The sequence below is a fragment of the Tinamus guttatus genome, unplaced genomic scaffold, assembly GCF_059628265.1.
Source record: "Tinamus guttatus ecotype Peru unplaced genomic scaffold, ASM5962826v1 Tinamus_guttatus_pri_ptg000247l, whole genome shotgun sequence".
Classification (NCBI taxonomy): domain Eukaryota; kingdom Metazoa; phylum Chordata; class Aves; order Tinamiformes; family Tinamidae; genus Tinamus; species Tinamus guttatus.
In genome coordinates this window covers 3,295,027-3,319,492 of record NW_028288781.1, presented here as the reverse complement: position 1 = coordinate 3,319,492, position 24,466 = coordinate 3,295,027, and the positions used below count along the sequence as shown (strand labels likewise).

The 24,466-nt window shown below is 39.7% G+C and overlaps 1 protein-coding gene across 3 annotated transcripts in view; it reads left to right on the top strand.

Moving 5' to 3' along the window:
* The window catches only part of INPP4B (inositol polyphosphate-4-phosphatase type II B), a 233,931-nt gene that overhangs the window by 135,971 nt on the left and 73,494 nt on the right, over positions 1-24,466 (top strand). For 2 of the 3 annotated variants that reach the window (XM_088526537.1, XM_088526535.1), the window contains exons 10-14: positions 4,548-4,659; positions 4,981-5,094; positions 6,806-6,878; positions 12,017-12,164; positions 22,832-22,962. In XM_088526537.1, the coding sequence (XP_088382663.1) occupies positions 4,548-4,659; positions 4,981-5,094; positions 6,806-6,878; positions 12,017-12,164; positions 22,832-22,962 (578 nt within the window). The remainder of the gene's footprint in view (positions 1-4,547; positions 4,660-4,980; positions 5,095-6,805; positions 6,879-12,016; positions 12,165-22,831; positions 22,963-24,466) is intronic. The other variant, XM_088526538.1, reaches the window with a different exon arrangement.

Here is a 24,466-nt window from a genome sequence, read left to right as displayed (position 1 = left end):
GGATGTATTCTGTAACATTTCATTAAACTGTACTTATCTTTAGAGCCTCTCTTCTGTCCTATTCCTTACCAAACAATTGCAAGAAAATATTGAATATTAAAAACCAGTTTGGGTTGGCCCATGGCTCTCTCTGCCTATTTTGCATCCTGACCTTGTTCCTTTGCCCCTTCATGTCACGTCATTCCACACAGGAAGCGGATGAACAGCTTGGCTTCATAAGTCAGGAAGATCTGCAGGATTGCTGTGCAGAAACTCGTTTTGACACAGTACAGAACTTAAGATTATATTGAAGCCGTGACAATGTGAATGAGTTGAATATTGTAAAGCTTAATTGTTTATCTTGGAATCTAACTAACTGTTGTTTACTGGTAGATTTGTTTGAAGGCAGTACCATTAGAGAGGGGCTCTGCTGTAATTTCACAGAATAAGCAAAAGATAACATTTCTGTACAAGTACAGTAATTTAGAATAGAATGTGCTAAGGTTTCTCAGAATATTGAATTAGTAGATAAAATGGTTTTATGATGATAATATGTACTAGTCTGCTAATTGCATTTGTTGTATATTATGTATGGAAGAAGGGGGCTGCTTGCTAGCCCAAAACAGCTGAAAATTATTAATTTTGCTTTTTGGGCAGTCATTCACTCTGTCATCTATATTTACCACAACTATGTACTCTTGGTGTTCTTGAGCCTTTTCTGAATGCAAGGTATGGCCATGGGAACAGCCCTGAATGTTCATATTCAGCAGTATGCAGGAATGAGACTGATGAGGAATGTCAAAGGCAAGGGTGACGGGCTGCGCTGCTCTAACCGTTCGCCTGTTTTTCTGCTCGTTGCCCGAGGAAGCTCCTGCTCCTCCTTTTCCCAGGCAGATGCATTTTCATGCAGCTGGGGAGGGTGCCAGTGGTGCCACTCCCGTGGGCTGGAGGGATTGTCACTAACCTGCAGGCCTTCAAGGCCTTGCCATGGATGGTAAGCAAACCTGCATGTGTCATGGTAAAGCTGAGCTCACCTCAGGATCTTCAAAAGTCTCTTTAAGAGCCGGGGCCGCCTGTGCGGCGGCAGCCTCGGCGCTACAGGCCGTGTGCTGTGGCCACGTAGACTGAGGCTGTTTGAGAAGTCGCTGTCCTGGCGCCTCGTCTCCTTTCAGCTGCTCGTGTCCAAATGCAGATCCTCTGCGGCCAGCTGTGGGGGAATTGGCTCTCCCTGTCCCATGCTGTTTTGACCTCTTGACCATCATTAAAATTTAATAGCTGACTGTTTCCTTTGGCAGGTGTGCTATGAAACTTCTGGTAGGTGAGGAGGCAGAAATGCTGGAGTCAAACATGGAAGAAAAAAAACAAAACAAAAAAAAAAAACCCAAAACAGCAGTTTTCCTACTCTAAAAGCCTACTAGAGCTTCTGAGTTGTACTGAGCTTCTTCACACTGACACATTCTTCTTTTATTTATTCTTACTGTTAGATTCTCTCCCTCCCCCTGCCTGTGGCAGAAAATTTCCCTTGCAGGTTTTTCCAGGTGTCATGCCTTGTTTGTGCAAGACTGAGCCCCCCTGGTCTGCGTAGAACAGCCTGTCTCCTGCCTCTAAGTAGTTTGGGGCAGGGAGAGTCATGACTGCAGCCTGCCTGAACAGAATGCACTTTTTAGCTTTATTAAAGTACAGCAAGCAAGCTAATAATAACCCTTACATGTTATGAAATATCCTCAAGCCAGTGAGTTATTTTCCTGATGTTCCACTGAACAGTGCACGTATGTGAGTGGTCATGCTGTCTGTTCAGGCAAACAGCACGAGAGGCCTCTGTATGTGAGCCATGCCGTTTGTGCTAGTGCAAAAGAAAGTCATACAGATTCCTCTCCTGTGTAGGTGGTTTTTTTCTTCCATGGCATCGTTTCTGTCTGTCTTAGCCTTAATTTTCTTCCAAGCAAAATTTGAATCTCCTTGTGGTATTTGAAAGTTATAGATGCGTGGTGTGTTTGCTGTTGGAAGACTCATTGTGCACCAGTGGTACTTTAAATTCACAGTATCTGTAACAGCTGATGATGGGCTCTCCCTGGGCGTTTGTAGTACTCTTTGTTGATTTGGGGGCTTGTAACATTCAAAAAGTAGTTTTGTTTTTTTTTTTGCCTTTTTTCACTGTGCTTTAGCATTTCTGTGTGGGAAGATGAAAGACAAATGGAGGCAGGCAGGGTAATCCAGTGCGACAGCCCCGGTTTTCAGCTTTACAGAGGCCCCAAAAGAAAGGGAGAGGAGGACCCCACAAGCGTGAACCAGCATTTCTATTTTTATTTTGTTATTCAAGCAATGTACTTCACTGGGTTTTATCAGTTCATTTGCAAATTGAGTTTGATTTTTCTCAGCCTTCATTTAGACTTCTAATTTGCCATAATGTAATTTGAAAGTATAATCGGATCTGTTTTGTATAGGTCGTCCTAAGGCTTGCAGGTCTCTTTGGCCTTAGGAAAATGTGATGCCTAAGGAAGGGAAGGTAGGATTTTATTGGGGGCAGTCAAGGGGATCCAACTTCGCAGATTCAGGCCAGGATAAAGGCCAAGTGCTGCTGCGTATTTAAGTGTGCCCGATAAAGAACTGGACATTTGATATTTTTGATCAAGACACTTGAAGCTTTTAAAATTCAGTCTTAGCGATGCACTCTGCTGTTTTTTTAAATCCTTTCGTTGGTTTCAGGTCTGTGGCTGCTTATTTTATGTGACCTGGTACGGCTGTTACCTTCTTTTTCTCCTTGGAACTGCTACAGTCTGTTTATTGAGTAGTCTACTTTTTGCATGCTTGTTCCGACTTTGCAAAGAAAATAAATGAAGTCCAAGCAATAATTGATAGCAATTGGAGGGACATACACTTCATACAGTCTAACATTATGTGCTCTTACTCATAAGCACCCCCTGGACACATAACTCTTCTTACTATTTTTACTGTTATGTACTTGCTAGATTATTAAGATAGGGTTTTTGGGTTACAAGGCTATGTGGCATTGGTTGGGGTTTAATCATTTATTTATTGTTAGTAAAGAATTTCAGAGCAAGTGAAATAGTAATGCATGCAGAATATGAAGAATTATGTGTATTTTGCAAGATTTTTTATAAGAACACATTTAATTTTAGTTGGATGTTTACTCAGTCACATACTAGAGTATAGTGACGTACAACAAAAAATTATTTAAATTAGAGGTTGGGGGTAGCCGCATTTTTCAATTTTACTCTAAGAAAGTGAAGTTTTGTTTTAGCTGATAAATAAGGATTGATGCTTGGAAGGGAAAAAACCCCAAAACACTATGACTGTGCTGAGCTGTCCTCTAGGTAAGGAGGTGACTGACTTACCTGGGGCCTTTACAGCATGCAGCGATAAAGACAGGGCTGTCAAGGCTGGTGCGGTGTCTTCACGCAGTGCGCTGCTGGCCGTGTGTGGGGAAGAGCATTAGCAGGGTTTTCTTTATTGCAGTGATATGAGGATTATCTTTGAAGCACTGTAAAGGTGCCTGTGGGAATACTTTATTGTTATTGTTTCTGAAAGTTATTATTTCCCTTTTTATTGCCAGTCTGTTAGTTCCTCTTCTAGGTAATGCTTATGTCCTGTTACTTTTTTCTTATGTCTGAAGTTTTATCTGGTATTGTCCGCAAACCTTTTATTTACTTATTTTATTTCCACTTTCTCTATGCTTTTGTAATTCTGCTAAATTTAATTCACATTCTTTTGCTGGTTTCAGGTTTGTGACTGTTGTTATACTTTCCTCATTGTTATCAACTGGTCCTTTTATTATCAACTTTTTTTTGAGCCAGGAGAGACGGACTATGCTACTAACCTCTGTTGTTTGAATAGTGTTTTATTACCAATGAAAGCTGAAAAAGCCTTCAGTATCTTCTGGGGACTTTAAAAACCTTGTTTCTGCAAAAGAGTAGTGTGCTAAAGGGTGTTACCCTTTCCTTGGAGATGTAAATCAGAATAACTGTTTTTGCCTGCTTCAATCAGGCAATTTGAAGAGAAGTTATTCCCTTGGATCCACTATCCTCTCCCGAGTAGTTAGAAATGGAGCTGATACTGCCTAGCTGTTCTGCAGAGGGACTACAACTAGGGAAGTTGTGTTAAGCTTTGTTTCAGTGTTTTGGCTTAGTAACAAGTCTGGTAATACCCTGAGCGTGACTGCTTTTTACGAGTTAAGCGCGGCGTTGCCCGTCGTAAGTTGGGCTGTTGACCTAATACATAACAGCTTGGACCTTCCACAGGCAGGAGGAGAATGTCTGGAATTAAAACTTGGCAGTATTTGTGGATCCTTTCGCTGTTTATGGCACCTATCCATCCTTAGTTTTATGATGAAAATTTTCCCTGTCATAAGCAATTTGGAGAAAATACTATATGCTATATTGTTAACATTTGCTTTATGGTTGTAAATAACGAGTTTAATGCATATGACTGCAGTTATATAGAATGAATAGGGCGATTAATGTTTACTGACAATTTTTGTTGAAGCAATGAAATGCTGATGATGAAGGAAACTTTCTACCTGGTACCCCTTTCCCCATACTCCCCCTCAGGACTTCTGATGGTGGGAAGACAGTTGGTACCATTGAAGTCAATCTTGTGAAGATGGGAGAGATAGAGGATGGAGAAGCAGACCATGCCACAACAGATGCACAGGATCAAAAGGTAGGACTTCAGTCACTTCATTGCATGAAGTAAATTATAATCATCAGCTGTGCCAGATGTGCTACTAATACCACTCTGGGGTTTAAGTGCTTGTTTTTCAAAAATTTCTGGAATAAAATGCCACATGCACTCTTCTCTTTAAACTAAAAATACTCTTGCATGAAAATGTACAAAGCAATACTCTATTCTCAGTTCCTACTCCCTCTTCTTTCCTAGAACAAAAGAGCTCTTTTTAACTTCAACTGATCATACTTAATCACTCCTGATCAACATACTGTCCACAGAGACACCATAAATCTGATTTCTTTTTCCCTTGGACAGTTCCTCTGTTTTCTGCCCTTGAAGTCCCGTCCACGTGGATTTTTGTTAAGCGCAACCTGTGCCCACAATACTGAAAACCTGGACAGAGTGACAGACAGGCGAGCCAAAGAAGAGGTGAATCCCCCTTGCAGAAGGGCAGGTTCAGCAGCGTTTCATGGGGCACACAGTGGTGGGGCAAGTAGCTGGGGATGGCAGCAGAGTGCTAGAGGAGGGCAGCACTGAGCTGCAGGGTTGTGCAGGGACATGTGGGGCTGGGTGCTTAAGGTGTGGGGTGAGGGGGCTGGAAGGAGCAAGATGCTTGGTGGTAGGGAAGCCCCTGCAGGCAGAAATGGTGGAGACTTGAGGGAGGAATGATGTGGGGCAGAAGCACTTCGGGAGGAGTGAGGGAAACTGGAGAATGAGTGGAAAAGATGAGCTGGGGCAGGAACCAGAAGTGACAGCCTCAAATGAGTAATCAGGGGCTAATGGTTTACAGCTAATCAAAAGTCTCTTGACCTGGGTCCCTGATGTAATGGAGACTGATCTTCCGGTACAGAGTTATCTCCTCCTGATGTTTCCGTCTTTGTACCCACGTTCTTAGACAGAAATGGGCCACTACCAAAGCATCTGATGAACACTGAAATCCTGCTCGTTTGATGCTGTAAAACTACCCCAAGATATAGAACGTGAGCTGTTCATCTAGACTTGTTTTATGGTCTGCTTTTCTTCCACTTACAACAGTTGCATCTCAAACCACAGAATGGGTCTCATCCTACATTGCATCTCTTGCACAGTTATCCGAGATGTAATTCATGAAGTGTCTCCAGCACAGTTGAATCCTGTTGTTAGTGACATCTTTCTTGGGGATTCGAATAATTGTCAAAAAGGGGTTAAAAAAACCCCAACACAATCTGCTTGATACCAGTATTTTCTGTGGTCTTTATAGTTCTCAGTTTTTATAAATAAGTTGCATCACGGTATTTTAAGAGTCTTAATTTGTACATTTGTAGCAAGGATATAATTTCTGGCTACAGTCCCAAGAAGCAATTGTGAGGATGTGGTGCTATTGAATTACTCCAAAGAAGTAAGTTCTGAATTAGGTTTGCTACATCTATAGGCAAGCCACACACTGGGAATTACTCGGAGTAAGTTGATGGTTAAATTTGATCCGAGATGTGGTTTGCTGGAGAATGTCATGTCTCACTCTGCTTCACGCTCTACAGCAGAATGTCTAGAAATTGTGAGAGCCCTGGGAACACGGTTCCCCATCACTGAGACACGCTCTGTGTTGTGGGAGATTTGGGATTTTTTTGTTGTTGCTCTTGTGTTTTATGTTTGCTCTGGAAGGATTTTGAGAAGATTGCAGTCCTAGTACGTGGATGTAAACCAGATATTTTTCCATAACACTCTTCAACAGTTTATGATGGGAAAAAAAGGCTAATCTCATCACAGAAGTCTTCAGGTTCACTTGCATAACAAATTACCTAATCACAAACTACAAAGACATTTTAAAGATTATTTTTGTGGTCTCTACCTTTTCTTTATTTGAAGTCTAATGGACTGTTTTTCTGACTCTGTGCCTCTGAAGAAGGCCTTGTTGAAAGAAATCCCTGTGAAACCACAGAATATGTCATTCATTATGGAGTAGATGGTCATGTTTTGCCTTCCCCCCCAAGTAATTCCAGTTGTGTTAGTCTATTGGAACAGAAATATAAAGAGAAAAATGTCATAACTTTCCAATTTTATCTTTAATTATCAGTGATATTCTTCAGCCTGACATATATAAGCAACTTTGTATTTCTTTATAATACTTGACTATGTAAAAGTTTTTGCATTTCTTTTGTAGTGTGCATTGGTTCGTGAATGTACAGCCCCTGAAGGCATGAGTGGTAAAGACAGCTTGCCTTTACTAAATGCGGGTAGGTGTTCTGTTGGACAGCTGTAACGCTCAAAAAATAGTGCATCACTTAGAGGGATTTAAGTTTAATATTTTATTGTGCTTTGCATGCTTGCTTTGTTTCCAGAAATGTTTGTGAACTGTTATTTTGTGAACTGTTATTTCTGAAGTTTCAATTCTCCCACTCTGGCGGACAATGACTTTAGAGGGCATGGAATTAGCCTCCTAAGTTTGTTGTGTTGTTATACGGCCTACTCAGTGAAATTGTGCATTATTTGTAGTTGGATACTGGAGAATTCATCTCTTTCCAAGCTGGTGCTGTGGGAATTTGTTTGATCTGAAAGCTATGTGCCTCAGAATGTAGGAAGCAGTTGGCAAGGCGTTCACAGTTCTAGGTCAGCCCTAAAACTGTAGGCTTGAGTGTACAGTTTTGAACTAGATCTATTTCTTTTTACTGAGAGAAAAAAATACATGCTGATATACAGCATCCTAAAAGTTTTATTAGGCTAAGTTTATGAATCTCCATTACTCTGCAGTCACAAATAAGTTACGTGGGTCATCTGAAACCGCAGCGCTGTCAGGAATTCTATGTATGTGCTGCAATACACTTCAGGAGAAAGCTACTGACATTTAAGAAATTTCAAAAAAAAGACTGGGTGGGAAGCAGGGAACACTCTCTTGAATAAAGCTGCCATTTTTTTCCATTGATTCACTGGGAGACTAGATATATTTGTGGAAAAAAAAATTCATTGTGGATTACTAAATGCACAGGAACTACATGTGGCTCAAGAAATCCCTGAACTGAAAATAGCTGGAGGCAAGGAGAGTGTCTTGGATGTTTGTCCTGTTATCTTCTCTAGGTAGCTATTTATGGTCATGGTTAGAGACAAGATAAGGAGCTAGTCGAATGCTTTGGTCTGAGTACATCTGCTATTTTAGTCTGATTCTCTATGGTATCAAGAGAAGTGGGTCTTAAAATAACATTCAGAGAAAATTGTTACTTCTGTTGGGCTTCTGTTCTGTCTGTAGCTGGAGGATTGTTTTGAAACTTACTTTTAAGATGGCCAGTTTGTTGGAACTTTTGAAGTAGAATGGCAGCATAATAAAATTGAGGTCACTTTCTCAAGAGTGCTTGAATGATTTATCTTGTGATTCAATGGTATATGTAGACTGCACTCGACAGATCTCTGTTTATTTTTTCATATAGAGGGATAGCTCTAGTCTGACCAACATTGCTGTGATTTAAGGAATCAAACATGCAAAAGTTTATTTAAAAAAGAAAAAAAGGAAGAAAAACCCCACACGCTGGGGGGACAGAATTGCAGACGTGTCTGAGAAAGGACAGAACACAGGATATTGGAAAGATTTTTCAGTCCCAAACACTTTAAGGAAGTTTGTTCTAATAAGTACTTATTCTTGAATCTACTTCCTGTGCTTGTGACTTCCTCTCCTCACCCATTCTGTTTCCATTTCCCTCCTGACACCTGGCTCCACTTCCAGGCATCAGACTTTGTCCTACTTTTTCCTCTGAATTCCAAGTCCCTTTTTCTAGGAAATTTTACCTCTTCTACATTCCCAGCCTCCTTACCCAGCCAAGCTTCTCCGCCAGCATATCATCTTGACTGGTCTTCCTTTGGATTAAATGTCTCCACCTTGCCTGGAGACTGGCTTGAGTAAAGGTGCCAGTGCCCTTATGCAACACTGCACTCCATGTTAGTGCTTTTCAGGAATGTGTTCAGCTACTTACTAGGAGAGGCCCTACATAGTCCAGCCAGTGGTAGACATTGGGAATAACAGGAATAACACAAGTGTTTTCAGGAAAAAAAAAAAGTGAAGCCTTTAAATAATATAAGGTAAGCCTTTAAATAATACAAGGTAAGGTAACTTTCCAAATATCCTTAGTCTGATCCAGGCCATTTCAGTGTGGCAAAATTACAAGCAATCAAAAACAAGAACTTAAGGGAAAAGAGGGACATACAAACAATGCAGTAAAAGTTGGTGTTACCAATTTGCCTTAATATACATTGCCTGCACTTACTTTCCCTGTTGGGTACAGAGCTATCTAGAGGGCAGTATATACATATGTGCATAGTATACTGCAGTAAAAGATTTTTGGTTCACTCTAGCTCATGTAGTTTATCAGATCTTCAAACCGAGGAGACTGAAAAATCCCCCACGTGGATCTTAAAGCCTGTAGGCATCGAGGCACATTGGCATTCCTTTAAAAACCTGAATTTTAATATAAGACTTTTGCAGCCCTCCGGTGAGTTGTGAGGGACTTAGTGTGTGGGAATGAGTATCATATCTCGTAAGGGCTTATCGCTATTCCACTTGTACCTCAAGAGATCGAATTTATGTGTCTCAAAATTCAGTTATTTATAGTACTGGAAAATTTGCCCATTCTTTTCATGAAGTTATTGCCCCTACAATAAAAAAGCAGGCAAGATTGACTGCAGCTAAGCAAGAATGAAGAAATTTGGAGCTCTCCTTCCTGAGATGATATACACAATATTTCTATGTTACAAAGGAGGTTAGAAATGCTATTAGTAAATTAGTATATGACAGCCATATGCTTTGATCTTTGCTGGATAGGGAATAAAAATGAAAACAGGTTATTCAATCTTTTATTATTATGTTTTTTATCCTGCTTGCAGGAGAAGCAGTGTGAAGGATATTGCATGGAATAAAAGCACAGGTGTCTTTAAACTGAAAAACAAGAATGCCCCAAAATGTGGATAGTTTAACATATAGCATTAGCTTCGGGGATTCACTCTATAGAGAAAGGCTTTTAAAATCAGTATTTTGCATTTTAGTGACAGCAGTTCATCTGGAATTGCTTTTCTGCAACACCTGTCATGGTTTTGCTGTCCAAATACAGGAAGGGTTGTACTTCTGAAACTTTCCCCTAGTTTAGTAATTGCTTTTTATAAAAACCAAATCTTGTCTTGCCATTCTTACTACTTGGGTGCTTTTACATGCCTTCTGGGTCTCTGTCTTTTTTTAAGCAACTTCAAGTTCTTGTTGTAATTAGAAAGAAAAATACATTTGAGATTTTTATGGGATCGTGACTTCAGTAGTCGTGTGTATAAGAAAAACCCAAAGGATTGTGTAGTTCTTACCAAAAATATCAAACTTTAGTAATATTGCTAGTAGGAATTACTTGCATTCCTTCTGGAAATACAATTCCCACACTTTTTTTTTGTTCTTAGTTAATAAGTTTTCTTTGTGAACCCACAGAACTGGCCTTCTGGCCATTTGTTAATAAAATAACTCATTTGGCATAGTCCCAGTGTGAAATCTCAGGATCCGAGGTAGTACCTTCCATTAGCTAATGGGTAACTTAATAGTATTAGTAATGCTAAAAGCCACAAATTTGCATCCAGATTTTCAGAGTGAGACCTAGTCGTTCCTTGCTGTTATGCTGCAGTACTTCTGCTTTTGGATAGTTTTTTTTTTTTATTGGTGGTGGTGAGGGAAGGGGAAGCAGGAGGAAGGAGATTGTGCAGCTCCAGTATTTGTATATGCTGAGCAGCTAACCAGTTTCCATTCAGTTCTCAGAGTAATGCAAGTGTTTTGAGTGCAACAGATTGAATAAAATTTTAATTCTTAGCGGACACTAGTTAGGGCTGTGGTATGAAGATTTTTCAAGCTGTAAAATACATGTAGTGACGTTTGAACATTGGTATTCTAGGTGCTGGTATGAATAGCAGCAATTTCTGTTCATTATGTGACAGCTAATCATGTATTAGGCTTACCTCATAAAAGTGAGTCAGAATTTATTTTTTGCAAGGAAACTTACTAAAAAAATGAAGTAAGGTGACTCTGGGAAGACTTCAGGTTGCTCATATAAAAAATGAATGATGAAATAGTTCTCAGAAGAAACACAGGAATAGGAAAACAGGCATCAGCAGTTACTTAAACACCAATATTCACAGCATTGGTGTTTTTATGTATTGCTAGCAGCCGTTTTGTTACAGCTCGCTCTGAGCTGTCTCCTGCGCAGCTCTCGTCTCCTGTTCCAAACCCCCTGGGTTAGGTTGGCAAGGCCACGTGCCCGCCCTGGGCAGCGGGTGCGTGTTCGGCCTGGCCTCGACGCGGCCCCAAGGAGAGGTAGCGGGGCCGCGAGGCAGGCTGGAACCGCCGCCTGCGCATGTCTGTGCCACGGCAGCTCCTGTTGGAGGTCACAGTGGATCTCACGGCTTGTGCCCTCACACTGCGAGGAAGGTGCTGGTGGGGCCTTGGGAGCCCCAGCTCCAGTCACTCGGAGTGAGGAGGCGCGAGGGCTGCGTCTGCTCCATGACGGGCGCCTGTGAGCCGGTGTGGTGAGTGGTGCAGTCAAGGGGAGTGCTGCTTTCCCAGCCTGTTCCACTGTGTGCGCCCTCTGGAAAATCAGTGAAAGTGGCGGGGGGGAAGGTGCTGAGGAGAAGAGAGTGGGAATCCCAGCTTCAATAGAGAGCATCTTTACAAGCATTTGTTGAAAAGCCAGCATGTGAGAGCTCTGGGTTGAAAAACATCATGTGTTCAGCAAAATCTTCCAAGACATTTAGCCTCTTGGTTTTCATATGTCAAGCTAAAATAGTGATCTGGCAAGGGAGTAGGTAACAGGCTTCAGGACTCTTGCATTTATTTCTCTGAAGTGGGAATCTCTTGATCATGACAGTGGTCCCATTTTCTTTAATCTATTTGTATTAATGATGGCTATGTGCCCTTGTTGTGGGGATGTTGGATACATCTAAGCTATATGAGCTACGTGACAAGCTTCACTTGCCCCCCGCTATTAATAATATATGAAAGATTTTAGCACATGGTAAAATATGGTGTTGATTGTATGCTAGATCACTGTTTATTTGTGTGTTTGTTTATTCCTAACTTTATCTCAAGTTTGTATTTTCATTCTTACTGCACTGGGCTGCTAAATTCACATGATACCTACTGTGCTGGTTAAATGTGACTTACCTACTGCATTAGTAATATTTAGCCCATGATAGTTGTCATAAATAGAATTTGTAGTAAATATAATTTAATGTTTTTTATAGAATTCAAACATTTTGAAAATTAATCTTCGAAATGGGAGAAAGAGGCATTTGGATGAAATTGTCCTACGTTTTTCAAAGAGGTATATAATCACTTAAGCAATGATGTAATTTTTCCTGTCTGCAGTGTTAAAAAACCCGATCTGCAAGTTATACAGATTCCCTACTTCTGACAACAAGTGGATGCAGATCCGAGAGCAAATGGCTGAGTCTGCGCTGTCTTTCCATGTTCCCAAAGAACTGATCAATCTGCACATCAAGGAGGACATGAGAAGGTAAGAAAGAAAAGCAAACAAACAAAAAAGTACCAATGGTAAATACTGGCTTTAGTTGGAATCCTCTATGTTGTGAACTAAAAATGTTGAATTTTACTGTGAAATGCAAGAAAAAGGTAGTAATTTTGGTTGAGTATTCACAGCTTATAGCTAAACAGCAGAACTGGTTGCTCAGTGTTTGAGACATCAGCGACTTCATAAATTCTGAGGAACAAATTGTACCAAATCCAGTCATTACTTTAAATATGTAAGATTAAATATTCTGAAAAGTTAACATTTTATAAAGAAGCAACACTTTACAAGGGTCTGAACTGCATTGTGCTTGGCATCATGCCTCAGTGGACAAGTAAGTATTGTGCAAACAGTAAGAACTAACATGGTTGTAGCTTGTAAAGGTGCAGGAAGAATATAAATCACTTTGCTTTTGTTCATTTGGATTAGCTGACATAAGAAAAGGATACCCAAGTAATGCATGTTCTAATGTTTTGCTTGTGTCCTTGCAATCAGGTAGAACATCTGAGGATCATCACAGTGTATAGCCAGAGAAAGAGAGGGTAGGAAGCAGTAGTGGTGTTAGACCTTTTGGCTCTCTCCATTCCTGGTGCAGGGAGATAAAATGGAGCCTGCCCTTCAATGAAGCCTGTGACTTCTGATGCAGCTGGGAGGGTGAAAAGGCAAAAACTGAAGCAGCCCAGGGCTTCCTTAAAAGCATGCCTGCTTCTCCAGTGGTAGTAGATGGTCTAGAAAGCACTACTCTCTCCCTATGAGCCTTGCCTCTCATAGGCAGGCAGCTGGGCTCATCAGGAGCACTGTGAGCTAATGCTGCATCCCAAAGCTATCCTGTGTCCTTGCTCTCTTTAGCAGCCCATCAGAGGAGGTGCCTGTGGTTGTTGGTCCTCCAACAGGGCCCTTTTTTTTTCCCTTTTTATTCATCCCATCTACCACTTCTATATCATCTTTTTATGCCAATAGAACAGCATGCAGGGGACCAGAATCTTGCTTTTTAATAAAGTCAATGGACTGACACGTACTTATGTGTAGTGACGATGTGTTATAAAAATCGTATGTGAATTGGTGTAATACTTTTTTCATTTAATATGGTATTTAGGCTTTTATGGCCTTATCTTGTTTTAAAACACTAACATGTAAGTTTTCAGTAAGCAATAAAAATAGATTATGTTGACTGCACAGTTCATCCACTTCCCCAATTTTCATTCATCCCCTGGGTAGATGCCTTTTTAAATGTTAGGAAATTGCTTTAACCATCATTATTTCTTGTGCATTATTATGCCCAAAGCTGCAATGGGGCCTGTAGGTTTTGTCTTGAGCATTCAACACACCTTATTCTGTAAAACAACTGTAAGGATGTGTGCTCTTGCAGACTGCTTGCATTTGTGAAATAGTAAAATGACCCTTGAGGAATATTGTCCTGTTATTTCTTAGACTTGTAGAAAAACTTACCCAGTGGCATTTTGATTGTTTTCTTCCTTGAAATGTTATTCTCCTGACTTCCCCCCCCTCCCCGCCCCTGTTAGTGTAAAAGAATAATGGATTTTTATCTCGGAAGCCGTTCTTTATCATCCTCACCATGTTTGATTTTATTTCTGTTGGGGCTTCAGTATAGTCCATTCAGAAACAATTAACTATGAAAAGTATCCAAATGCAATAGTAGTTACCCGAGTATTGTGTTTTAAATGGCGTATGAAATTGCTTTTTCTCATAGCTCTAAAGATTGGTTACCTGTTGACAAAACTACAGCAGTCATTGTTAACCAAACTCTTGTGTTTTCTATTTTGATCCTCTGAAATATGTAACCTCAGAGGATATTTAACTTTGCTCATGTTTTTCAATATGAAATGTCTGTCAAGCTATGCATTAATATGAAAATATGTATAACTTTATCCTTCAAACCTTCATGGAAAACATTTTAGTTGGGGCTGTACCATTGTTCTGATGTTCTAATAAGGGCTATACAGTCTGCTTTGTTGTATTTAACTACAAAGTTATTTCAATTTTCTTTCCAAGATTTTCCAAAGGGTCTCTCTTTCCCCCTGTTTCTAGTATATCTTTAGCCAGAATTTGTCCAGATTTTTTTTTCTCTACAATGCAAGACTAGGGAAGTAGTTTGTCAAACCTAATGCTTATAAAAATAAAAAAGACAAATTATTTGCAGTAAGTTATTCAGAAACTTTGTGAGACCGTATAATCTTTGTAATTGCAGATGCAACTTGTAAGGCCCTAGGTGAGTGGAGCAAGGCACCCGGATGCTTTAGTGGAAGCTGCTGTACGAGCATGTCTCAGGGTATTGCTAAAATGCTTTTTGGTCCCTTGGGACCATGCTCAGCTTTGGCTTACGGGAAATTCCACCTGCTGATGGCCAAATTAGGCCCGTGACATTTGTGGTCACAATCCATAAATAAATATCTAAAATAAATACTCAGCTTCCACTGAACCCTTTTTCCAGCGTGTGGCTTTCCTCCTGCGTCAGGCCCGGCTGTGCAGTCCCAACTCACGTCTCCTTTTCTTGTGCAATGGTTGCTGTGGTTGGTGCAGTAGAGATGGCACAGCCCCTTTGTGTCTCTTCATGATCCTTTCTTGCAGCAAACCAGAATGAGATTAAATTGAGACCGTTTGAGCTATGGGTTTTTTGGTAATCTTTTAATACACAGCTGTCTTAGAGAAATGGAGACCCCAGCAGAAATGCTACATGTCGGGAACAGGCATTGATTTTCTTGAACTTGGCGTAATATGTTTTAGGTGACTTATTTTTGAGCAACTGCCTCGCAAATACGCTGTGCTGTGAAACCATGGGAGTAGAGTGAAAGGGGAATGCTGAAAAAATGAATCACAACTTCTTAAGCTATTTGAACACACATTTTAGGCAAATTTTAGACTCCCTGGTTTCTCCCCGCATTCAACATTACTAACTGTCATACTATTTATTTTTTAAAGGATAATTTTTTAAAAGGTAGTGTGACTTTAATAAAGTGTAATATAGGAACACTATATAATTCTCAATACTCTCGATTTCACTGTTAATTTTTGCAAAACGTGGCCTCTGTGAAAGCCTAAGGACTTTCCTGTCTGACTGAGAGGCAAAAATTTGCCGGACTTAATTTTGTTATTGTTTGTATGAAGTTGTAGTACATTCAAGTGGAGTAACATAGTTCTAACTAATAATTAACTTTATTATTCAGCAGTGTTGATAGCTATAAAATATTAACTAGGTACTGACTGCCCTTAGACTGTGAGAGTGATAGAACAGGTAAAGGGAAGAAAGCAGTTCTCTTAAATCCATAGTTGATGAAATGTTTCTTAGGAGAAGACTAGAAGAAATTCTAAATTCTATCTATTAAAATCCAGAAAAAGTGGAGCGTGCATGGTATTTTCCCCTGGGACGTTGAGGGTATGAACAGGTTATACATTTTATTTAAATATATATGTGCACACACACACACAATCACACACAGGAAAGAAGTGTAATAAAAACTTCTCTATTTATTTGTATGTGTGTGTGTATGTATATAAATTTGTATCATTAAGAATGAGTTGCTTAACACAGTTGTCTTATGAATTAATTAATGTAGAGGAGGCAACAGGAAATGTCTGCCTTCTGGCCATGTGTTTGTATATACCTCTGTTAAAGAAGAGAAACAGACTTGCATTATTTGGTCCATAGAGGACAGGGGTTTTCCACACCTGGACAGAACTGTTCCTGTCAGGGCTGCTTCTAAAGCCCATGGTGCAGATTCTATGTTGCTTTTTTCTGGGAATTCCAGTTCTCAAAGTTGTCTTCTATGTGTATGCTGAACTAATGTTTACATATTTCTTGTATGGTGCAGTTGAAAACTTACTTGGTAGGTGCTTCAAGCCATAAATTCCTGGTTTAGTTTGGGGTGATTTTCCAAGGATAGCAAGGATAGCTTTCCATCACTTAATTGTTTTTGAAGAGATTTAGATACTATTTTTTAAGAGGAGATATTTTTTATATTTGAGAGATGGGTCTTACGGTTTGTTTTTGCCATTCTCTGCAAAATCCATTCAGCTTTTAAGACTTCAGTTGTCAAACTGGCTGCCGCTATTTTCCAAGTTCTCCTTGTGCACAGTGTGCCGTGGCCTCTCAGATGTCCATCACGAGTGAATCACCTACCCGCTAGCTCTTGAAGAGCCTCTCAATTGATTGTGAGTAACAGTACAAAACAAAAACAAAAAGTAGACTTGTTAACAAGGTTATAATTACTTTAACATGCTCAAGTTCCTTCATCACTACTGGCTTTTGAATTTTTACATAGTTAATGAGCTTTAGTACCTATCAACACTTACCTGTGTTTCTGATGGTACTAAGTTGGATATGATTTTGTTGTTTCACGTCAGTGAGATTGCAAAGATTGTAAATTTGAGGTATTGAGGGATTAAGATGAAAAAAATCTTTATACAATTGTATTATGTGATAAAGATCATCCTTGCTCATTTTGAATGAGAGATTGTGATGCATAAATTGAGGGGAAAAAAATAAAAAGAAAGCCCCCCAAACTGTGGATGCTTGAGTAATCATGCATTTAATAATATGGCTAATCTTGCCATGGGTATGAGTCCAGACGTAAGAGAGAAATGGAGTCATTAATATAAATTCTGAGAGTAAAATATTGCTTCAGCTCTAGCATATAATATAAGCAAGAACGTTCCTTAATTTGACCCAAGCTGACTCCAGTATTTTTTTAATGAAATAGGAAAACAAAAAATATAAATCTAAAATATTTCTGTATTCAAAAACATTTAATGCCTAACATCTAAATTCCACAGAAGCCATTCTGAGTGTTACTGAATTTTTAGTCTTTTTGCTGTCATGTGGTTTGGGAGAGTTATCTATTAAATGAGAATCAAGGACTTAACCTCAAATTATGGTGTCTGAAGTTCTGAGTCTTACAAAGATACGCAGGTAATAAAATATCACAGGAAGGAAGTGGTTTAAGGCAGGAAGAAGTGGGTTTGAATTCTTTTATATATTGTTGGTGTTTTGGGGTAATAAAGGGGGAATGGTAGAAATGCAAAAAGGAGGCTCCAGTTCTGAGTAAGGGTGTAAAAAAAAAAATTCTTAAAGGCTCTGGAAATCTCAGTCTAATCTCCATAAACACATGGAGAAAACAGGTTTTAAAATATTCTTAATGTTCTTTTTTTCTTATTTTTTTAAATTGAATGGGGAAGGGTTAGGGTTTTTCTGCTTTGAGTGACAGATGAGGAATAAAAATAATGGATATGACGTACTTTTTAGTTTTTAATTACCTGACAGGTAGAGTTTACCAGAACCTGAAAGATTTATTGGAATTTTTGTAAGAGGAGAAAACATCTTCTGTCTTCAAGGGGTTCTATGTGAAAATCATTAGGAATGAAAGACAAACGTCCTTGTATACAAATACAATATTCTCTGTTAGTTTCTTCAGGAGGGATTAAATACATCTCCAATTAATTGTCTGTTTCAGAAAGACCATAGTTAAAAGGCTCTGGCATTTACTTGCATTTACTTCTGAAGAGAATGTTATATTGTTTTGGTGACTTATTGCCTTTTTGTTATAGGACCATAACTTTCTCTAAAGGAAAGTGAGGGTAATTTTCATCTTTTCTCCAGACTTGAAAAAGTAAATGTTTATCAATAAATGTGTACCCTTTAAAGTAGAATTTGTTGACAAAAATAATTCTTAGGCTACTTATTTTAAAAAATATAGAGCAGAGTTATAGGTCTTAGCTTCCTGTACATGTGAGTGATTAGCTCATACTCCAAAGCTTATGTTTTTTTATTTACTCCAAAGCTTTTGTTTGTTAAATATTTACAACTTTGTGGCTTTTATATTATAAAACATTTGAAAGTATCATCTGTAGAAATGTCTGATCTTGTTTTGAATCCTGCTAAGCACTTTGCTTCTGATGCTTTTTGAAAGTGGATTTCAGAAGCTGCTTATGCTTGTTGGAGAGGGAAAAACCTTTCTCAGTCTTGAGTTAGTCATATTTGCTTCCTCAGAAATCCCATCCCTGAATTTTGAAGCTGAATGTATCAAAGTTACTACTTTGTTTTCACATAGCATTTTTGTTTTATGTGCTTTTATCATATCTCCTCTTATTTCTTATTTTTTAAAAAAACTGATCTTTTCAGCTACATCTGTCAACTTGTGAAGATTTGTGCTTAACAAAGCAATCTGCTCTTTCTACTGCTCCTTTTCCTGAGGTAGGAAAGACAAAACCCTTCTCCTAAGGAACAGTTAATACAATGAGCAAAATCAGAAGAATCTTGCTGCTGGTTTTTGCTTTATTTTCCTTTTGTCACTGACCATGGTCTTCGCTGTGCTCTGCACCTGAACTGTTGGAGGCTGGAGGGAGGGTGGTTTGCTCAGGAGTTCACTGAGCACCTGATTTTGGCTTTAGGATGTTTTCTTCAGTTAATTCCGGAGAGTACAGAAGTACGGAGCATTCCAGAGGGGCAGTATCTTCAAATAAGTAAATTTGATATTAAACATTATAATTTGATATTAAACATTATACCCTTTACACATGAAATATCACACATAAAAGTGTGTTGTACTCTGACAGACCTGTACTTTCAGCGATGTCCCTCAGTCTTCTCTACCCCAGGCTGAAGAGTCCCGGCTCCCTCAGGCTCTCCTCATATGAGAGATGCTTCAGGCCCTTCATCAAGCCCCCATGTGCAGGGGGGTTGGACTAGATGACCTCTAGAGGTCCCTTCCGACCTTAAGCATTCTGTGATTCTATGAATTTAGAACAGTTTGCATTTGACTAGTCAAAAGTATTATTTTCCAGAAATCATTATGTTGGGTTTGTCAACACTGAATGTTTCCTTTAGACTTCTAAAATATTCTTAGATCTTCAGGGTGAGAAAGTGACTCTCTCTTTCTTTACTGCTGTGTTCATTAGAGTGCCTGACATACAGTTTCTATAGAGACTGTCTATGTGAATAATAAAGGAAATTCTCTGTGCCTCTCTTGTACCCTCACTAATTCATTATAATCATGGGCAAACTGAAAAAAATAAAATATGCATGAGTTGGTAAATCAAAAGGCAGAATCCTAATCTGGGCGTTGAGTGCCCAAACTCACTGAAAACTTGCTTGAACCAGAAATGCCTGTAGTTTTGTTACATGTCTGACTGCACTACAACAGACTATTTGATTTTTTTGCAGTCCTATAGAAGTGCCCAGTCCTGCAGTCTTTGGACTCTGCTTTCCATCAGCAGATGTATAGTGCTCTCAGCACATCAGGGTCCACTATTGACTTTCTACCATAATGGCAAGAGACACACGGGGAAGAATGGGGGGAAAATGTATGTCTGTGGTTTTTAACAAGGAACTTCTTTCAACCGTAATAGAAAACCATACTAGAAACGTTTAATTAAAGCTGGAATCATTCTTCAGTTAAAAGAAAGAACTGGTATGGAAGAGTAAAAGTGCCTGAGAAAAAATTAAATGTAACTAATTGGCTTATATTCGGTGCAGAGGAGGGGAACTGAGCCAGGCTGCTTACATGAGCTTTCTGACTAGATGCAAATATAGATGTGAAGGCTGCAGAGAAAAATACTGACGTACTCATGTAGTAGTCGGTGTGGGAGACAAGGGAAGCTTGGTTGAGAGTTTCTATATTGTGTTCTTAAAGACCATCTTGAAGGTGGTTTGTGGAGCTAAGTAGCAAGATTTAGATAAAGCTTGGGTTTGATGCTGTAGGAAGGGCTGAAGTTGATGTAGAGCAGAAGATCTGTTATCCTGATGTGTGCAATTACCCAGAAAAGGCTTTGAGAGGGGGTTTGCAGTGGGGGAAGAGCAAGATAAATAGCTCTATTTTAACAATATTGAGCTTGCCCTGAGCTAGCTGCCATGTTGACAAGTTGTGCAAAATTTCATGGCTACACTGAAAAGGCGAATCTTGCCCAAAAAATGCCCTTGTGGGGAACCAATACATATTATGAATATTAATTTCCTCATTTTAATACTTTGTCATGTGGCTTGTGGTCACTATTTGCCATGTGCTTTTACCGCAAAAGTTGTGCAATGAAGTAAGCTCCAAGATAAAGCATTTAGGGTATTACTGAAACAAAGGATGTTTTTAAGATGGGATGTGATGTCGTTTGAGATATTACTGTTGACTGTAGACTTCTAGTATAGAAAAATTATGTTTCTTCAGTCTGTTTACTCTGAGGGATGGCAAACTGGTGATGATAATGTGCAGTACTATTGTTGATGAGGCTGAGGTACAAAAATGATGGTCTCTTGAGCACTAACTCTGAAGAATTGTCATGAGCCATCAGCAGCAGTGACAAATAATAATTCACATGACACAAACAGTATTAAAATTGTGAATGCCTTCAACGCAGTATTGCATTTGAAAAAAATGTTTTTGGAGAAATAATATCTAATTCATATAATACTTGCATTTCATACTTTTGATTTTACCTTTGCTTTTTCAGGGAAAATACATATAGAAAAATATATTTAAAATGTCCATGTTATGCATGCTCCAGATTGCTGTAAAACTGCAAGATTACTTTAATAAAACCTTGCAGATTAGGAGTGACTTTTTATAAGGTACGCGGGGCTGCATTTTTAACTTGAGTGATGTGTTTCTGAGATAAAATCAATACAAGCCTCGTTCACAAAAAGAGCAGGATTTGACATGCTTTGAAAGCATGTTAAAATGAATATGGCGTGGTTTGAAGTTGGCCTTCCCGTTGAGGTCTGTCAGCTGAGTTAAATCCTAGCCGGAGCATGAAACCAGTTCTGGCTTGCGAGCAGGGTTTCGGTTTGAGGTGAGGTTTTTCTCCTCCTGTTGTTGCTCGCCTTGAGCAGGGGCCCAGCAGCACCAGCGGTCGTGGGGGACAGAATTGAAAGCCCCAGCTGAGAACTGTGCAGGCTGAAATGGTTTTTTTGGGGGGTAGAAATGGTCACCTGGGCCTTCAGAGTAAAGGCAAAGTAAGGGGATCTCCCAAGGAAGGCAAGGTTCCCTGCATGGGATGTGTTGGTATCCAATGCTCCCTGTGTAATTTCTTTTTCTCTGTGGAACAATATATTGCTGTCAAGGAGCGGGAACGTTATGGTGCTCAGCCAAGTCTGAGCATTGATCCCCAAACTGTTATATTAGGTTACCGTGTACAGGCTAAGAGCCAAAATACCTTCACTTCAAATAAATACCAGGTCAAATCTTTCAGGCTTCTCTTAGGGGAAACCCTGAGACTTTGGTGCAGTGGGATGACCCATTTTCAGCCTGTTTAAAACCAGCAGGGAAGATGTTGAGTTGGATTGTCTGAGTTTGTCCGACTTCACTGGATGAATGGATGGAGGAGAATGGAATTGATCTGCTTCCACCTTTCCTGTAAATAAAACAGGGAAAAAGGTTGTCACACATTGTTACGAAGTCCCCACTGAGGCCTTGCATGGGTATCTTTGTTTCTGTTTTGATACTTTTTAAGGCCTAAAGCAAAAAGCTTGAATACTGCTTCGAGTGCCATGTGTCTGAGGTTGGCTCTTGCCTTACTCAGAAGCAGCATTGTGCTGTATAACTTGCTCTAATGCTCCTTAGCACAAAGCAAATAGTGTTGGGAAAAGCATCAGTGTGTGACTTTGCTTAAGAAATCATTATAAGAATTGGTGACTAGTGCTCAGAACTGCTTCTGTAGGTTTTGCTGTATTCCTATCTTGTGTTCTTGGTTGGATTTTTCTTTTTCTTTTCTTTACTTTTTAAGTAATTTTTATTTTTTTCATGGGGTATCTTCTGGGAGTCTTTTCTGAGACTTCCAAGAATTGCAGCGAAACCCTCTGCTTGATACTTGGATGAAAAGTAGGGGGGAACGGGATCATGTTGCACAAGATGCCTCTGACCAATTCCAAACAGTTCAAGACTCGAGATCTTTCATTTTCAGTTTCATTAAAAGTGGAACCTCCCAGGATAAAGTGATAGCTGTGGGATGAGCGGAAGTGGGGAAAGCAAGCGGACTGCCCGGCGCATTGCAGCTGGGCTTGTTTGTGTAGGAAATTAAAGTGATCTCAATTCCATTTCAGGTCACCTCTCAAAAGAATGTACAGGAAAACTGGTAATTTGCTAAAGGATTTCCTTTTGGGTTTTCAGTGTCATGTTTGGTTTCCATAACACTGCTGTTTTGACCTGATGTACACAGCTGTAAGGCGGGAGATTAGGTATTAAGGAATGTTTGTTTTCAGCAGTAAAGAAATGTAGTTGCTCATATCCTGGCTAGACTGACATTTATAGAAATGGTGCTAAAATTATGTTTATGGTGCACATGAATTCATGCCAAGAGCACCAAAATCACAAAAGAAGTGAACTTTTTATCATTTACAGCAGCATTTAACCACTGCGTCACCAAATTTTTCTCTCTGGAGCTTTGGAAGGAGCCCACCTCCAGGGAAGAAATGGTATTTAAGTTTGCAGGCCACTGTGTTTTGTACAAGTCAGTTAAGTTCTGAGCGCAAAAGTACTGTGTGTCCTGCCTTATTCTTTATTGTGTGGCTGAAAACAGAGCTGAAATCAAGGAACTGCACAGGAGCCATGAAAGCGGACTCAAGTTAATCATTTATTTCTATAAAGAAATGCTTTTTATACTTGTTAACAAACAGTTTTTGGATTATTGCCATCTCTCTTTGCCTTTTGATACAGGAATCAGGAACTTAAGGAGCTGGGAGAGCTCGCTCCTCACTGGGACAATATGCGTAAAAATGTTATTGCTCACTGTGATCAGATGATGAGCTTGTACCAGGATACTCTTGCAGAGCTCGAAAAGCATACAGGTATGAAAGTAGCCTCCTGTCTCCTGGAGAGATTAAGAATTAACTAGGTTTATTGCCATTTTATACATGAGTGTTCAACAGAAGTAAAACACAGGGGGAAAAGGTATATTTTTTTTGTATTTTGGTTGATACAGGTTTTGTGGTTTTTGTTGTTTTTTGGGTGATACTCAAAGGTTTTCTTTATTTTTTTTCCATGCATCCCAGCAGGTTTTTGCAGGTAGTGTGGCACGCAGTTATGCAGCAGGCAGAAAGGCTGCACAAGTGGGTGTGCCTGTTCTGTTGGCACGTTCTCTTGACTCGAGCACTCTGCAAGTGCTGAGTACTGGCTGCCAACTGAAACCAATTAGTTACTGCCAACTTCCTTTGAAACTCATTAAAGTTGCTTGTAACAGCGTATTGTATAGCAGCAACATCCAGCTAGGATTTGCATGTCCTTAGCATGGCTGTCATTGTCCCCAGCGTGCCAAAAAAGCCGCGTGTCTCTGTAGGATGGGCAGGCTGTCCCATGCGATGCAGAAGCAGGTCTGTGTGCTCCATGGGCTGTCCTGCCTGCAGCCGGTGCTCCAAAGTGCCCCGGGTGCTGTTGTGTAAATGTGACAGGGCCAGGGACTGAAATGCACCATGGTGTCTGCATGATAGCTAAGACAGCAGTGGTGACAAATGTGCACAAAGACATCTGGTCACTTCCTCAGGTAGGAACTCTCGCTCATAAAAAAGAGCACGAGGCGCCTGCAGAACAAACCATTTGTTCCTTTGAATTTCTTCTCTTTTGATGGCACACAGATCATCGAGGGAACAGATGACAAGTCTTTTTGTCTAACACACGCAGACACGCACACATGCAAGAAACAGGCACAGTTGTTCTCTGACGACAGAGCCCTGTTGTTGCTGCCTTCTTGCTAGCGTTGGGTTTCTGCTGCCCATCTTCATACTTCCCATCCCAGCACGTGTTTTCACATTATTGCTTACACGCTTTCACTCCACATTCCCTTACCATTTGATGCTTCCACTTGGGCCTTCCTCCTGCAATTTTGTGCCTGTGAGAGGTAAAATGGGCTTTATGAGTTGTGTTACGTATACCTAAGTTTGCAGCCTGGAGTGTTTCTGAAAAAGGGGTATCTTAAAGGTAGGAAAAATTGCAAAATTGGAGATAAAAATAAGACATTACTTTTGGAAATCTGTTTATGTATCTGGGGAAAACTTGAAACATTTTCATAACCGTTTCTAGCTTTCTACATAGAAGCCTATTAAAAAGACTTTTGGATACATTGTGAGAAATGGAGCAATTAGTTTTTGGTTCAATATGCAATGGAAATGCACAGCAGAATATTATTTCCTTTTTTTATAGAATTGGGTATATGTTTTTTATTATAGTGTCTGCTGAATTTGGTATTAGAGACAGAGCCTTCTCTTCCAAAATGTGTTTAAATCTGTGCTTTCATCTTTTGTTCATCATCTTTTAATACAGGCTGTGGTTTTTGTTGTTCCAGATTGCTCTGAGATG